Genomic DNA, 15913 nt, shown 5'->3' with positions numbered 1-15913 from the left:
GGGGTGACCTTATAGAGGTTTACAAAATTATGAGGGGCATGGATAGGATAAATAGACAAAGTCTTTTCCCTGGGGTCGGGGAATCCAGAACTAGAGGGGATAGGTTTAGGCTGAGAGGGGAAAGATATAAAAGAGACCTAAGGGGCAACTTTTTCTCGCAGAGGGTGGTACGTGTATGGAATGAGCTGCCAGAAGATGTGGTGGAGGCTGGTACAATTGTAACATTTAAGAGGCATTTGGATAGGATATGAATAGGAAGGGTTTGGAGGGATATGGGCCGGGTGTTGGCAGGTGAGACTAGATTGGGTTGGGATATCTGGTCAGCTTGGACAGTTTGGACCGAAGGGTCTGTTTCTATGCTGTACATCTCTGACTCTATATGTGTACCACCCTCAGTGTAAAAGAGTTGCCTCTCAGGTTCCCTTTTGTTCTTTCCCCTCTAACCTTAAACTGATGCCCCCATGTCCTCGATTCCCCAACCTTGGGAAAAAGACCAAGTGCATGCACCCTATCCATGCCTGTCATGATCTTATTCACCTCTATAAAGGTCCCACTTCAGTCTCCTACACCCTAAAGAAAGAAATCCTAGCTTTGTCCAACCTTTCCCTATAACTCAGACAATTGAATCCAGGCAACATCCTTATAAACTTCTTCTGCACTCTTGACAGTTTAATAACATCCTTCCTATAACAAGGTGACCAAAACTGAACACAATATTCCTTGTGTGGCTTCACTGACGTCCTGTATAACTGCAACGTAACTTCCCAACGTCTATACTTAATGTCCTGACTAATGAAGGCCAGTGTGCCAAAAGACTTCACTGTCCTATCGACCTATGATTCCACCTTCAGAGAATCGTGTACCTGAATCCCCGTGTCCTTCTGTTCCAGAGCACGCCTTAAGGCCCTACCATTCACCATGAAATTCTGACCTTGACTTAACTTTCCAAAACACAAGACCTCACACTGATCTATATTAAATTCCATTTGACATTTCTCGGTCCACTGCTGCAATTTCTGATAACCTTCCTCACTGTCCACTGTACCGCCTATTCTTGTGTCACCAGCAAACTTACCAATCATGCCTTGTACATTCTCACCCACATCATTGATATAGATAGCAAACAGCAATGGGCCCAGCACCAATGCCTGTGGCGCATCACTAATCACAGGCCTCCAATCTGACAAGCATCCTTCCACTCTTATCCTCGGCTTCCTACCATCAAGCCAATTGAGTATCCAATTTGCCACCTCACCCTGGATTCCATGCGATCTAATCTTCCAGAGCAGCCTACCATGTGGAAGCTGATCAAAGGTCTTCCTGAAATCCATATAGGTGACTATCGCCCTGCCCTCATCAATCTTCCTGGTCATTTCAGGAAAGAACTCTAACAAATTTGTGAGGCATGATTTCCCATGCACAAAGCCACTCTGACTACTCCTGATCAGATCCCGTCTTTCCAAATGAATCTTCTCCCTCAGAACCATCTCAAGTAACAGATGTTAGGTCTACAGTTCCCAACTTCTTCTTTGCAGCCCTTCTTGAATAAGGGCACATTATTTGCCAACCTCCATCTTCCAGGACCTCACTGGTGGCTAACAACGATGCAAAAATCATCAGCCAGGGCCACCACAATTTCTCTAATGTCTTGTGAGGTTCTTGGATATATCTGGTCAGGACCAGGAGATTTACTCACCTTCATACATTCTATTATGTCCAACAGCACCATTACTGTGATATGGCCTGTTCCCAAGATATTACGAGTAACTTCCCCAATTCCTCAGCTCTGCAGGTCTTTCTCCACAGTAAACAGAGGAGACCTCGCCCATCTCCTGCGGTTCCACGCATAGATATCCACTTTGGTCCTTGAGGGGTTATATTCTCTCTCGAGTTATTCTTCTGCCTTTAATATACTTAAAGAACTTCTTTGGATTCACCCTTACCTTCTCAGCTAAAGCTATCTTGTGCCCTCTTTTCATCCTCTTAATTTCCTTCTTCAGTGAACTCCAGTATTCCCTATAAATCTGCAGGGATTCCCTCGATCCCAGCTGCCTGTACCTGAGCCATGCCTCCTCCTTTTTATGGTCAAAGTAAAGGGAGGTCATGCCTGACAAACCTGTTGGAATTTTTTGAAGAGGTAACAAGTAGGTTAGACCAGGGAAACCCAGTGGATGTGGTCTATCTAGATTTTCAAAAGGCCTTTGATAAGGTACCACACGGGATGCTGCTGAGCAAGGTGAGGGCCCATGGTGTTCGAGGTGAGCTGCTGGGATGGATTGAGGATTGGCTGTCTAACAGAAGGCAGAGAGTTGGGATAAAAGGTTCTTTTTCAGAATGGCAGCCGGTGACGAGCGGTGTCCCGCAGGGTTCGGTGCTGGGGCCACAGCTGTTCGCATTATATATTAATGATTTGGATGAGGGAACCGGGGGCATTCTAGCGAAGTTTCCCAATCATACGAAGTTAGGTGGACAGGCAGGTTGCACTGAGGAAGTGGGGAGGCTACAGAAGGATCTAGACAGGTTGGGAGAGTGGTCCAGGAAATGGCTGATGGAATTTAACGTGAGCAAGTGCGAGGTCTTGCACTTTGGCAAAAAGAATAAAAGCATAGACTACTTTCTAAATGGTGAGAAAATTAATAAAGCCAAAGCACAAAGGGATCTGGGAGTTCTAGTCGAGGATTCTCTAAAGGTAAACATGCAGGTTGAGTCCGTGATTAAGAAAGCGAATGCAATGTTGTCTCTTATCTCAAGAGGGTTGGAATATAAAAGCAGAGATGTACTACTAAGACTTTATAAAGCTCTGGTTAGGCCCCATTTGGAGTACTGTGTCCAGTTTTGGTCACCACACCTCAGGAAGGACATACTGGCACTGGAACGTGTCCAGCGGAGATTCACACGGACCCACACCTTAGGAAGGACATACTGGCACTGGAACGAGTCTGGCTTGGAAAAGGTGGATGCTAGGAAATTGTTTCTGTTAGGCGAGGAGACTAGGACCCGTGGACACAGCCTTAGAATTAGAGGGGGTCATTTCAGAACAGAAATGCGGAGACATTTCTTCAGCCAGAGAGTGGTGGGCCTGTGGAATTCATTGCCACGGAGTGCAGTGGAAGCCGGGACGCTAAATGTCTTCAAGGCCGAGATTGATAGATTCTTGTTGTCTAGAGGAATTAAGGGCTACGGGGAGAACGCTGGTAAGTGGAGCTGAAATGCGCATCAGCCATGATTGAATGGCGGAGTGGACTCGATGGGCCGAATGGCCTTACTTCCACTCCTATGTCTTATGGTCTAAAGCCTCAAGACCTCTTGTCATCCAAAGTTCCCCAGGGTTCCCTATTCCTGCAAAACTTGCCCTTCATCCTCACAGGAACAAGTAGACTTTGAACTCAAGCTATCTCGCTTTTAAAGGCCTCCCACATGCCAGAGGTCCCTTTGTCTGCAAATAAACTACTCCAATCAACCCTTGCAAGCTCCTGTATAATTCCAAAATTCACCCTGCCCCAATTTAGAACTTGAACCTGTGGACCAGTTTTGTTCTTCTCCATAACTACTTTAAAATTAATAGAACTATGGTCACTGGTCCCAAAGTGTTCTCCCACTGTCATTTCAGTCTTGCCCCATTTCCCAAGAGTAGGTCAAGCTTTGCCTCTTTCCGAATCGGGCCCTCTATATACTGCTTGAGGAAACGCCAGAACACACAAATTCCACCCCATCTAAACCTTTAATGCTCTGGCATTAGGAAAATTAAAATTCCCTACTAAGACAACCCTACTGCTCCTGCAAGTCTCCTTGCATATTTGTTCCTCTAATTGACATTGGGGGCCTATAGTGCATCCACAATAACATCACCACCCCCTTCTTAATTCTTAGCTCCACCCAAAAAGCCTCACTGGTTGATCTTTCAGTTATTTCATCTCTGACTACTGCTGTGATACTTGCCCTAATCAAAAAAATGCAACTCCCCCTCCCTTCTTTCCACCACCTTTGTCCCGCCTAAAACACCTGTACCCTGGCACATGAGGCTGCCTGTCCTGTCCCTCCCTTAGCCACGTCTCTATATTGGCTATAATATCCCTGTCCCATGTACCTTCCACACCAAGTTCATCAGCCTTCTTGCACTGAAATCGATGCAATTTAATCCAACAGACTTTCCTCACTCCCTGTCATGTTCCAGTCTGATCGGTCTCTTTAACGTAGTATTTCTGATTACTGTATCTTCTTCCAGACTCGCACTTGCCTCCCTGCTGTTCAGGATCCCACCCTCCCCTTGTAGCACTAGCAAACCTGACCGCCAAGATATTGGTCCCCTTGCAGTTCAGGTGCAACTCATCTCTCTTGAACTGGTCAGCACTGCCCCAGAAAAGATCCCAATGATCTGAAAATTTGAATCCCTGTCCCCTGCAACAATTCTTTAGCTACTCATTCATCTGCCACATCCTCCTGTTCTTACCTTTACTAGCACATAGCACTGGAAGTAATCTGGAGATTACCACCATCAAGGTCCTGGTTTTTGACTTTTTTCCTAGCTCTCTATAATCACTCCACAGGACCTCCTCCCTATTTCTCCCTGTCATTGTGCCAATGTGCACTTCTGGATAGTCACCCTTCCCCTTGAGAACATTCTGCAGCCGCTCCAAGACCTCCTGGCTCCTGGCACCTAGGAGACATAACACCATCTTGGATCCTTGTTTGCGGCCACAGAATCTCCTGTCTGTCCCTCTGACTACTGAGTCTCCTATCACGTAGGTGCTGTTAACATTTACCCTTTCCCACTGTGCCCCAGAACCAGTCGTAGTGCCACCAACCTGGCTACCACTGCTTTCCCCTGAATGGTCATCCTCCCCAACAATATACTGGTTTTCAAGGGAATGGCCACAGAAGATTCTTGCACTCTCTGCCGACTCCCTTTGCTGTTCCTGATGGTCATCCTGCTGCTATCTTAGGTGTGACCACCTCACTCAAACTTTTACCTATGATACGCACAGGATCTCAGATGATCCTGACTGCATCCAGCTCCAGCTCCTTAACACTCTGCCAGGAGCTGCAGCTGGGTGCACTTCTGCCAAACCTGATTTTGTAAACTTAGAGTCCCCATCTCCCAATCTTCCCCACATCTAATTAGTTTAAAGCTCTCCACAGACCTCGTTATTCAACTCACCAGCATTGTGATGTCAGCACATTTCAAGGAAAGCCTATCCTATCAGAACAGCTCCCTTTTACCCCAGTACTGATGCCTAACTATTCAAAGATTTTCAGCAAAACCTCCTTTCTAATTGCATCAATGTCATCGACTGGATCCATTCCCTCCCCCTCCAAGTTTTTCCTCAACCCCAAGGAGACATCTTCAACCCTGGCACCAGGTAGGCAACTCAACTTTCATGGCAACACAGAACATTTTCCACATTCCTCGCGAGAGTAACGATGGAGAACTTTGGGTTGGGGGGGGGGGGGGGGGTGCTGCATGGATTTATGATAAGAGGTAGACGGCTAAGTTGACAGTTGAGAATTATTTTCAGACTAATGGGAACCTGGAACTTACTACCTAAAGGGTTGCTGGGTTAGAAACTCAACATTTAAGCAGTTTGTAGATATTCACTTGCACTGGCAGAACCTGCAGGTCTAGAAACCAAACCTTATAGTTTTGTCAGATCTTTTTTGACTGGTGCAGACACTTGGCCAAATGGCTTCCACCTGTGCTGTAAAAGTCTCCAAATCTTATTGAATGGCAGAGAGGCTCAAGGCTGATTGATCTATCACAGCTTCTAATTTATATTCTTAAAACACAATTATGCTGAGCAGGGAGATTTATGAAATTCACAAGGTAAACAACAGCATGATTTAAATAACAGCAAAGACTATTTTTATTTTGAAGATGATGCATGTCTACTTCTTGCAGAAGTGATTCTTGTATTTTTCTCATAAGGGTATATAACATGTAGAGATTCCACAACATGGCACATGATTTGAAGTTCTCCCAAAGATTACTCTGCAATGAATTGAAGGTTTTTGCAACTTGTTAACAACATTTTTCATTTACAATGCAAAAACAGATCATCTTCCAAAGAGATGCTTTTAAAGTTTTTGTTTCACAACGTTTCTCTGTGAAATTCTTTCCAAAGAGACAACCGTGATGAGTGCCTATATAACACAGATTTCTTAGAGTTTTATTGTCTAAATTATGATATCTTCATTAGCAGTAAATAACAAACAAGAGATTGAACTTACAAGTCCACCAACTTAAAATGTGTTATAAGCAATGACTCTTACTAAATCAGCTCCAAACAGAAGATGTTGTACACTTCGGGAACTGAAATCTTACAAAAACAACTGCTACGTTATACATTATAATATTTTCATCTTTCAACACTTTCCTAATGTACAAACATGTAAAAATATACTGTATATGCAATTAATTATATAAATTCAAGCATGCATTACACTTAAACATATTGAAAGTATTTCAAAAACGAAGTATTGTTGCAATTTGTAGTAGTGCACTCAAATACAGCAGACATTCTACATCAGTGCAATCTCAAACAGGAATTTAAAAGATGACCAGGTACTTGAAATAAAAAATTGATCAGGACACTGGCAGCACTCCCTATTATTTAAAGTGTGTTCTGGGATTTACAACATTCATCTTAGCCAATAAAATCGACAAATTAATTATAAAATTACCTTTGAGAACACAAAACTCCCATCTGAACTGCACAACTATCTCCAATCTCAGGTATGGATACATAGAACATAACCTTTTGAACTACAAAATCTGTATTAATACAGCACCCATAAAAGCTAATACTCTCAAAGGGCTAAAATCCTGCAGGGAAGAGAGTAAATAACTGAGACAAGACAAAATATGTATGCTAACTAAATATGGGGCTTTATCTTCAGAAGTTTAGAATGCAGAGGTTTCAGTTATTCCACAGCAACACACACTTCTGCTTAGACCCCATCTATTGTAATGGGATAAGTTCTGGATACCACAGCTTCAGAAGGAATACATCGGCTTTGAAGAAGTGTATCATAATGTTACGGCTTCCAATGGTCAAATTATATGGGCAGATTAGACAAACCAAGATTGTATTCCCTGGAATTTCAAAATTCAAAACATGATTTGATTGAGGGTTAAGACATTCAGGAACTGTGTTGGTAGAAGCTACTTCTGCTGGTTGAAGAGTTTAGAACTTAGATTACCTAAACATCAGAGTTGGGCCTTTTTGGAGAGAAATTAGTAAATACTTTTACACATGAAAACCACAAGACAATAAGATGTAAGAGCAGAAGTAGGGCATTCAGACCACTGAGTATGCTCTCCCATTCATTGAGATTGTGGCTGATCTGATCAACTCTGCCAGTCCTGCCTTTTTCACATAACCTTTGATTCATTTACTGATTATAAAGTATATCACAGCCTTCACCTTGTTTAACAATTCAACCTTGACTACCCTCTGCAGTAACAAATTTCACAGCTTCACTGCACACCATCCAAAGGAGGAAATTCCCCCGATCTTTATTCAAACTGGGTGACCTCTTACCATTAGATTAGGCCCATCGTGTCTCGACTCTCCCACAAAGGGAAACCACGTCTCAGCCTTTACCGTGTCAAGCCTCCAAAGAATCTTAAATGTTTTAAAAAATTGCCTCTCATTCAGGCCTCCAATGAATTCAGGCCTAGCCTACTCAACCTCTCCTCATAAAACAGCTCCTCCATAGCCAAAATCAACCGAGTCTGCCTTCTCTGGACTGCCTCCAATGCCAGTATATTTTTCCTTTGATAAGGGAACCAAAACCCCTTCACAGTATTCTAGGTGTGGTCTAATTAGTGTATGGTTTTGTTTTAGCAAGATGTCCTTATTTTCACATTCACTTGAAATTACAACTAACATTTCATTTGCCTGCCCAATTACCCGCTGAACTTGAATGCTAGCTTTTCATGATATTTGCATAAGTCTCCCAAAAAGGTAGGAAACAGAGGATGGTGCTGGTGGAGGGCTGTTTTTCAGACCGGAGGGCTGTGCCCAGTGGTGTATCACATGGATCAGTGCTGGATCCACTGATTTTCAACATTTATATTAATGCTTTGGATGTGAATTTAGAAGTAATGGTCACTAAATTTGCAAATAACACCAAAATCAGTGGTGTAGTGGACTCAGATTATCTCAGAGTTCAACGGATCTTGATCAGATGAACTTAGGACTAGCAGATGGCTTTTAATTTAGATGAACTTGAGGCACTACATTTTGGTAGACAAGTCAGGACAGGACTTATACACTGAATGGCAAGGTCTTGGGGAATGTTGTTGAACAAAGAGACCTTGGAGTGCAAGTTTATAGTTCCTTGAAAGTGGAGTCGCAGATAGACAGGACAGTCAGTATGTTGAGTCTAGGAGTTGGGTGGTCATGTTGCAGCTGAACAGGACATTGCTGAGACCACTTTTGGAACAGTGTGTTCAATTCTGGTCTGCCTGCTATAGGAAGGATGTTGTCAAACTTGAATAGATTCAGAAAAGACTTACAAAGATGTTGGGGGGTGGGGGTGGGGGTTGAGCTATAAGGAGAGACTGAAAAGGCTGGGGCTATTTTCCCTAGAGTGTCAGAGGTTGAGGGGTAACCTTATGGAAATTGTTAAAATCATGAGGGGCATAGACAGGGTGAATAGTCAAGGTCTTTTTCCCAGGGCGAGAGAGTCCAAAACTAGACAGCATAGGTTTAAGGTGAGAGGGGAAAGATTTGAAAGAGACCTAAGGGCAACTTTCTCACACAATAGGTGGTGTAGTTATGGAATGGGCTGCCAGAGGAAGTGGAGGTAGCTGGTGCAATCACAACATGTAAAAGACATCTGGATGGCTATATGAATAGGAAGGGTGCAGAGGGATATGGGGCCAAACACTGGCAAATGTGACTAGATTGATTTAGGATATCTGACAAGTTGGACCGAAGGGTCTGTTTCCATGCTGTACATCTCTAGGACTATAATTACACAACACAGCAATTTTCCAGTCTTTCTCCATTTAAATAATATGTGGCTCCCCTATTCTCCCAGGTTAAATGCAGATCCTCACATTTTTCCACTTTATATTCCATCTGACAAGTTTTTAACTACTCACATAACCTGTCTAAACCCCTTTGTAGACTCTGCCATCCTCAGTAGTTGCCTTGCTATCTAATTTTGTGTCATCTGCAATCTTGGCTGTAGTACATTCATTTTCCGCATGCAAATCATTAATATACATTGTAAATAGTTGTGGCCTTAGCATGGATCCTTGTGGCAGTCCACTAGTTAACAGGCTGCCATCCTGAAAATAATCCCTATTCCAACTTGGTTATTAGTTAACTAATACTGTATCCATACTCATATGACCCCAACACCATGAGCTCTTACTTTATTCAGTAGTCTAATGTGTGGTACCATATCAAACACCTTCTGAAAATCCAAACATCATATCCACTGGCTCCCCTGATATATCTTGCTTGTTACATCCTCTAAAGAATACTAAAATTTGTTAGGTAAAATTTGCATGAAATCCCCATCATGACGCCATCCTGATTTGCTTGATAAAGTTATGCATTTTTAAATGCTCTGCTATAGTATCCTTTAAGATGCTAATATTTTTCCAGTAAAAGACACTAAGTTCAATGGTCCACAGATAATGGTTTTTTTTGTTTCCTTCCTTTTTTGAATAAGGATGTTATATTGGCAGTTTTCTAAACCTCTGCAACTTTTCCAACATCCAAAGATTCTTGGAAAATTACTACCAGCACATCCATTATCTCAGAAGCTACATTGTTCAATATCTTAGGATGTATTCCATTTGACACTTTGCTTCATTGGGTTCTAAAGCTTTATGTTCCCCTTACCATAGGCATTGGTATTTATTCCCCTGCAAATGGTAATTGATGCAAGAAAATGTTTTAATGATAAATCTCAAATTGATATACAGGTCATTCTGCTATAAAGTGCGTTTTGTCATCACAACTTCGCTGTAACGTGATTGATGAATTGGGGAAACGGTTTCTAAAGAGTGAACTTTTAAAATGTGAGTTGCCTGTAACACGATTACATTGCCAACACTTTAAGCACTGCTCCTATAATGCAGGGTTGCACAAGAATGCAAACATTGTGTTATAGAAGAACTGACTGTATTTGTTAACAATAGCTATGAAGGGATATGGGGAAAACGTGTTGATGTGGAGTTGAATCATTGACGAATGAAAGGGTCAAATGGCAAATGGCTTAATTCTGTTCCGGTCAAATTCAGAATCTAGCCATAAATTCCTGTTTTATTTTTTGACAATCAGAATATCAAAATCACCTTTAGTGAATTTGATCAGGGGAACACTTTTGGTAAGGATGCAAAGAAAATTTATGGTAATTGTATCAGGGCTGAAGAAACTGGATTGCTTGATGGGAGACTAGGTTGAGAGATGAGCAAGGAGAAATTTAAATGGTATTCAAAATTATGAAGTATTTAGATTGGCAATCAACACAATTGCTGACTGGAAACAGAGAAGACTGTGGGGGGAAAAAGCAGATTGAGTGGTCCTGATGAGAAATCATGTAAAGAACTCTTGGACAGACATGCTCCCTCATCTTTTCCATGGTTCTATCACTTTTTTCAAAAATTGGTCCATCACCACACTTACTGAAGCTTTAATGTAAAACTATTTACATTAATAGAACGGTGTAGATATATGTTTGAATAGTCACTGGATTTACCCACTGTCAGTTGATAAGCCTTAGTTATCTACAGGATCCTATTTTCATATACATAAAAAGAGAGAATTACTAAATATTGTCACATGTAATAAAATAGATGCAATGAATGTGAGTGAGCATTTTAGGGGTAGTGCCCTAATAACATGAGATTGAGGAAAATCTCAACACAAAACTATAATGACACCTGATTAGAAGTTGGCAGATTTCAGAAATAGATGGAGAAATGTACTGAGGTCAAATGGGAAGAAAAATTGGAATGCAGGATAGTTGGCTAACAATAAGGTGTTTTAAAAATAATAACAGCACCATAAAAATAACTAAAAATGAATACTTAAATATAGAGTTTAGACACCAATGAAAATAGAAGGAGTGCTGCATAGTCCTGTGAACGCAGGAAGATAAAAAGGGATAAATGGCCAAGTTACCAAATGTAAAAGAAAAGAAGGAATGTAGATATAAAGTATTTAAAGTGAAGAAATATACAGTGAAAACACAAGTAAAAAATATCAGATAAGCTTCCTTCCTGGTTTGGACAATGATTTAACAGAGGAGAAACATATCTTTAGGTCAGTAGAAATGCATCAAGTTGCTTCATAGGATTAAGACAAAATCTGATACCAAGCCACAATGGGGGGTTCTTACTGGAGATGGTCATTGCCTGGCATTTCTGGGGTGCAAATTTTAATTGCCACTTGTCAGCCAAAGCATGGATATTGTCCAGGTCTAGTTGTTTTAGAACAAGTACCTGAGGAGTTGCAAACATTTCCACTTCTAACATAATGACAGAGGAAAAGCGATTAATGAAGCAGCTGAAGATGGTTGGACCTGGGACACAACCCTGAAGAACTCCTGTAATCCTGCAGCTGAGATGACTGATCACAGCAACCACAATCATCTTCCTATGTGGCAGGTATTACTTCAACCTACTCTAGCCATTGCCCTTTGACATTCAATGATGTTACCATCACTAAATCCCCCACTATCAGCATCCTTAGGGTTAGCATTGACCCTAAATCTCAACTGGACTTGCCATATAAACACAGTAGCGACAAGAACAGATCACTGGCTAGGAATATTGCAGTGAGTAACTCAGTTTTGGACTCCCCAAAGCCTGTTGACCATCTGCAAGGCACAAGTCAGGAGTGTAATAGAATACTCCCCACCTTTCTGGATGAGTGCAGCTTCAATAACACTCAAGAAGCTTGACATCATCAGAAATAAATCAACCTGCTGAATGGCACCACATCCACAAGCAATCACTCTCTCTTCAGTGATTCGTGGTGAAGCAGCAGTCTGAACTGTGTAAATTCACCAAAACCTGGGGTTTCAGGTACATGGTTCCTTGAAAGTGCCATCACAGGTAGACAGGAAGGTGAAGACAGCATTTAGCACTGAAATGGGATGGTCACTTGGATAATTTAGAATGAACGGTCTGTTTTCATGCTGTGTGACTCTATGACTAGTAATCAAAAGCTTGGTCAAAGAGGTTGATTTTAAGGAGTGACTTCAACAAGGAGTGGTAGAAACCGAGATTTTCAGGGAGAAGTAAGTTATTAGAAATTGATGGGATGCAAGTATTTCATAACAACTTTAAGAAAGGAGAATACTGAAGCAAAGGTATATCCTCCAGTTAAAATAAATTAGATACATAATTAAATACAGAATATTACACATAGTAAATCAAGCAAAAAATTAGGACGTGTTGAGACCACTGGATCCCTGAGGAGAACGGGAAAATACAAAGCAAAGTCTGGAGAAATTGAGTGTGGGTGTGCACTGAATATCTGACGAGAAGCTAACTGAACGCCTATTTTCAAAACAAAAGCTAATTAAGGTAATTTAACATCCATATTGGAGAAAATTTTGGAATCTTTAGTTAATTATGAAATTACTAGACTTTACAAAAATAATTTATAAGTCAGAAACACGGATCTTCGGAAGGAAGACCAGGCTTAACAAACCTAAGAGTTACTTTCAAGTGTGTCAGGTTATTGTGGATGTGGAAAATTCACATCAAATTTCAGAAATCTTGATGAAGTGCCACATAGTTGAATTTCAAAGTAAAGTAAGGTTCTGAGCAAATAATGCCAGGTTCTCGAACTAGTCAAACAATGTGAGTAATGATGTCCCAAAGAACTCTGTTCCAGTCTGTACCTGTTCTGGAGTTTTCTTTACCATGTCATACTAAATTCTGCAAAGGCGGTCCACATTACATTCTGGAAGATCAACATCATAATATATTTAGAGTTTTGAGCAAATTTCTGACCACTTAGACAGCTTCCTGGTGAGGAATTGTAACAAGTGCATCAATTATAGCACAGATATTTTCAAATTAACTTTTTCAGAGTTATTATAATATACCTTGAGAGCAGTTAGACTCAAACCTGAGCCTTCGAGCCCAGAGATAGGGACATTAGCACTGTGCCATAAAGGCCCTCCAATTGTAGAATATATTTTATCATTTTATTTTTCTTACAGTGATAGTATGGAAAGCTGTTAGTCTATTGTATGGTTTTGCAACTAACAGTTCTCCAGAGTTGAGACATGAGTAATTATTTACCAAAAAATTAATTACATTTGTTATTTCATGATGTGTCTGTCACAACAGTATTGTAATATATGTATGTATGTTGTGGATCATTTTCTTCAATTAAGATAAGTTTTAACTAAATACAATAGCTCCTATTCATACCTTTAGAAGTTCAAAATAGTGCAGGCAATGGTAAACAGGTGCCAGTAACAGTCTAGGAAGAACATATTGCACAGCTTCCTTGAAACCTTCACCAATTGACTGAAATGAAATTAAATCCATCAATTTGTTATGTAAAATCTAGATTACATTTGTAATTGCTTTCTAAGCAGCAGAATTTAAGTTGTCGAAATGCTCACCTGCAAGTAGAATGCAGCACCTGGCTTTGATAAAAGGCTGAGAAAATGATCATGAAAGCCAGGCCGCAGTATGTCCTGTGCATAGTTCTCATATGGGTCAAATGCTAACTCCTGAAAAAAGCAGACATAGGTACCTGTCAATATATCTGGAAATTAACTTGAATTTTTGCACTGATCATGTAAAATTTATAGTAAGAAGAGTAAGCACTCAATTTCTGGGCAAGGCAATACATCTGCAAACAGATGATATCAGTCAAGCTAAGAGCAGCTTTGAGATGATGATTAATTCAGAAGCAAACAATTCATGAATGAATGTAGTCTATCTTCAGTTTATTTAGATGAACGCATTTGAAACAGCTCAAGAATTCAAAGACAACTGCAAAGAATCAACCACCTTAATTTCCTATGTTATTTTAAAACAAGTCCCAGTGCAATTAAAAATGTAAAATTTTCAAACATTTGCTTCCAAATGATAACACTCCAAGTGAAACCACTTTCGTTAAATAACACACTAAATATTATAAAATGTCAACAGACCAAAGGACACTAGAAGAGTCAAACAGTTAGGAGGTGAGGAAATAGTCAAAAAAGATTTTTAAAGTGTCAAGTTATAGAAAGAGAGAGAAGATAGCAAGAAAATTCCACAGTAAAGCAAGATGATGGCTCAAACTCTGGCATTTACGGTAACAAAGAGGAAATAACAATCAGATTCTGAACACCATGAATATAAACTGAAATAAAGGACTGACACGGTTGCAGATAGGAGAAGTACAATAATGGAGAAATTGTAAACAAGATTAAGAATTATAATACAATCCACAGGAGATTAAGGATAAAGTTAATATTTGAGAAGAATGGCGGGATTGAACAAGATAGTTCCAGGAAACGTCAGAGCAAAAGTTTTATCCAGAACAGTTTTGGACCAAGCTAAATTTCAAGTGTCATGTCAGATTACAATTGTGCCTTTGGAATTTAATTAAGAGTACTTAATGGACACTTGAATGGCCTTCCAACAGGAAAAAAAAAACCTATCTCCTGTTCTCAATTTCAGACCAGTGAGCAAGAGTTGCAATTGAAAACAAATGACTACGGCAAAGAGGATTTCATAGACTAAGATTTGAAATAAAGCTGACACTTGTCCGCCAAAGATCTTGGCACAGTTTGATGGAATTACACGCAAAGGTGATCATCAGAATAAGCAGAGATGTTTGGTTTCTAACTCCCTTGCCTTGATCTCGAGATTGGAACATCATATTCATGTGGTCACAATCCATTTTTGATTGACTTAAGTGCAGAATGACTTAGTGACACAATGTGCAGAAGAGGAGCATGTGACAGACCGACAACATACGTTAACACCGAAAGCACCTTACAACCAATGATCAGGTTCTTAACATATTATTTCACTTCCCAACTTGTTTATTACTTGGTAATATGCTCCTTCCAGTTTCTGGTGCATGCTGGTTCTTCCGATCAAACCAGTACCGTCATGTGATCTAACCCAATGATGAAGAGCAGATCGGTGAAACAAGTTCCCAAAGAACATGGCCTTGCTCCTGTCATAATTTAATTGGGTTGCCAAGGGAATGTCGTAAGGGTTGCAAACGCTGATGAGTCCATAAACTTGGTTCATGACAGACATCTGACGAGTGCAGTCGGTTCTGCTATAACGCGTGTTTCTTCAATGCAAATTGGCTATAACGCGATTGAAGAACTTAAACCATTATTTGTAGAATGTCAACTTTCCTTACCTGCATTGGTTACAATGCAATTCCGGTCCCATTGGTTTAAATGGTGCTGCTATTACACGATTTTCTTTTAATGTGGGATCATACAGGAACAAAACTATTACATTTCTCAGGACAGACTGTACAGGAAGCTTTGGCCTGAGTGTCTCCACTGCCCAAGACTGTTACCCCCTCATGGCTGCATTCTTTCAGATGGACTTGGCAAAAGGCTTGATGCAGCACATAAACAAGACAGATTTACTCGACTCCAGATTTGATGAGAAAGTTTTCCAATTCTGACCCAGTGATTGGAATTGTGTTATTATATTTGCTTGGGCAGTTCAATCCATTTGTGAATTCGCTCCTCAAAACATTTTGAACAGTGAGTCCATATTGTGAGATTTTGTTTCAAAAGCATTTTTTTTTAGATTACAGTGTGGAAACAGGCCCTTCGGCACAACAAGTCCACACCGACCCACCGAAGCGCAACCCACCCATACCCCTACATTTACCCCTTACCTAACACTACGGGCAATTTAGCATGGCCAATTCACCTGACCTGCACATTTTTGGACTGT

The 15913-nt window shown here is 40.6% G+C and overlaps 1 protein-coding gene across 5 annotated transcripts in view; it reads right to left on the bottom strand.

Moving 5' to 3' along the window:
- Window positions 1-15913, bottom strand: part of LOC122553001 (son of sevenless homolog 1) — a 299123-nt gene that overhangs the window by 80071 nt on the left and 203139 nt on the right. For all 5 annotated transcript variants that reach the window (XM_043696383.1, XM_043696384.1, XM_043696382.1 and 2 more), the window contains 2 exons: window positions 13609-13719; window positions 13412-13510 (listed from right to left, as the gene is read on the bottom strand). In XM_043696383.1, the coding sequence (XP_043552318.1) occupies window positions 13412-13510; window positions 13609-13719 (210 nt within the window). The remainder of the gene's footprint in view (window positions 1-13411; window positions 13511-13608; window positions 13720-15913) is intronic.

Source organism: Chiloscyllium plagiosum, chromosome 9, assembly GCF_004010195.1.
Source record: "Chiloscyllium plagiosum isolate BGI_BamShark_2017 chromosome 9, ASM401019v2, whole genome shotgun sequence".
NCBI lineage: Eukaryota > Metazoa > Chordata > Chondrichthyes > Orectolobiformes > Hemiscylliidae > Chiloscyllium > Chiloscyllium plagiosum.
Note: the sequence above shows the minus strand (reverse complement) of the source record. Positions and strands in the feature narration are given on the sequence as shown.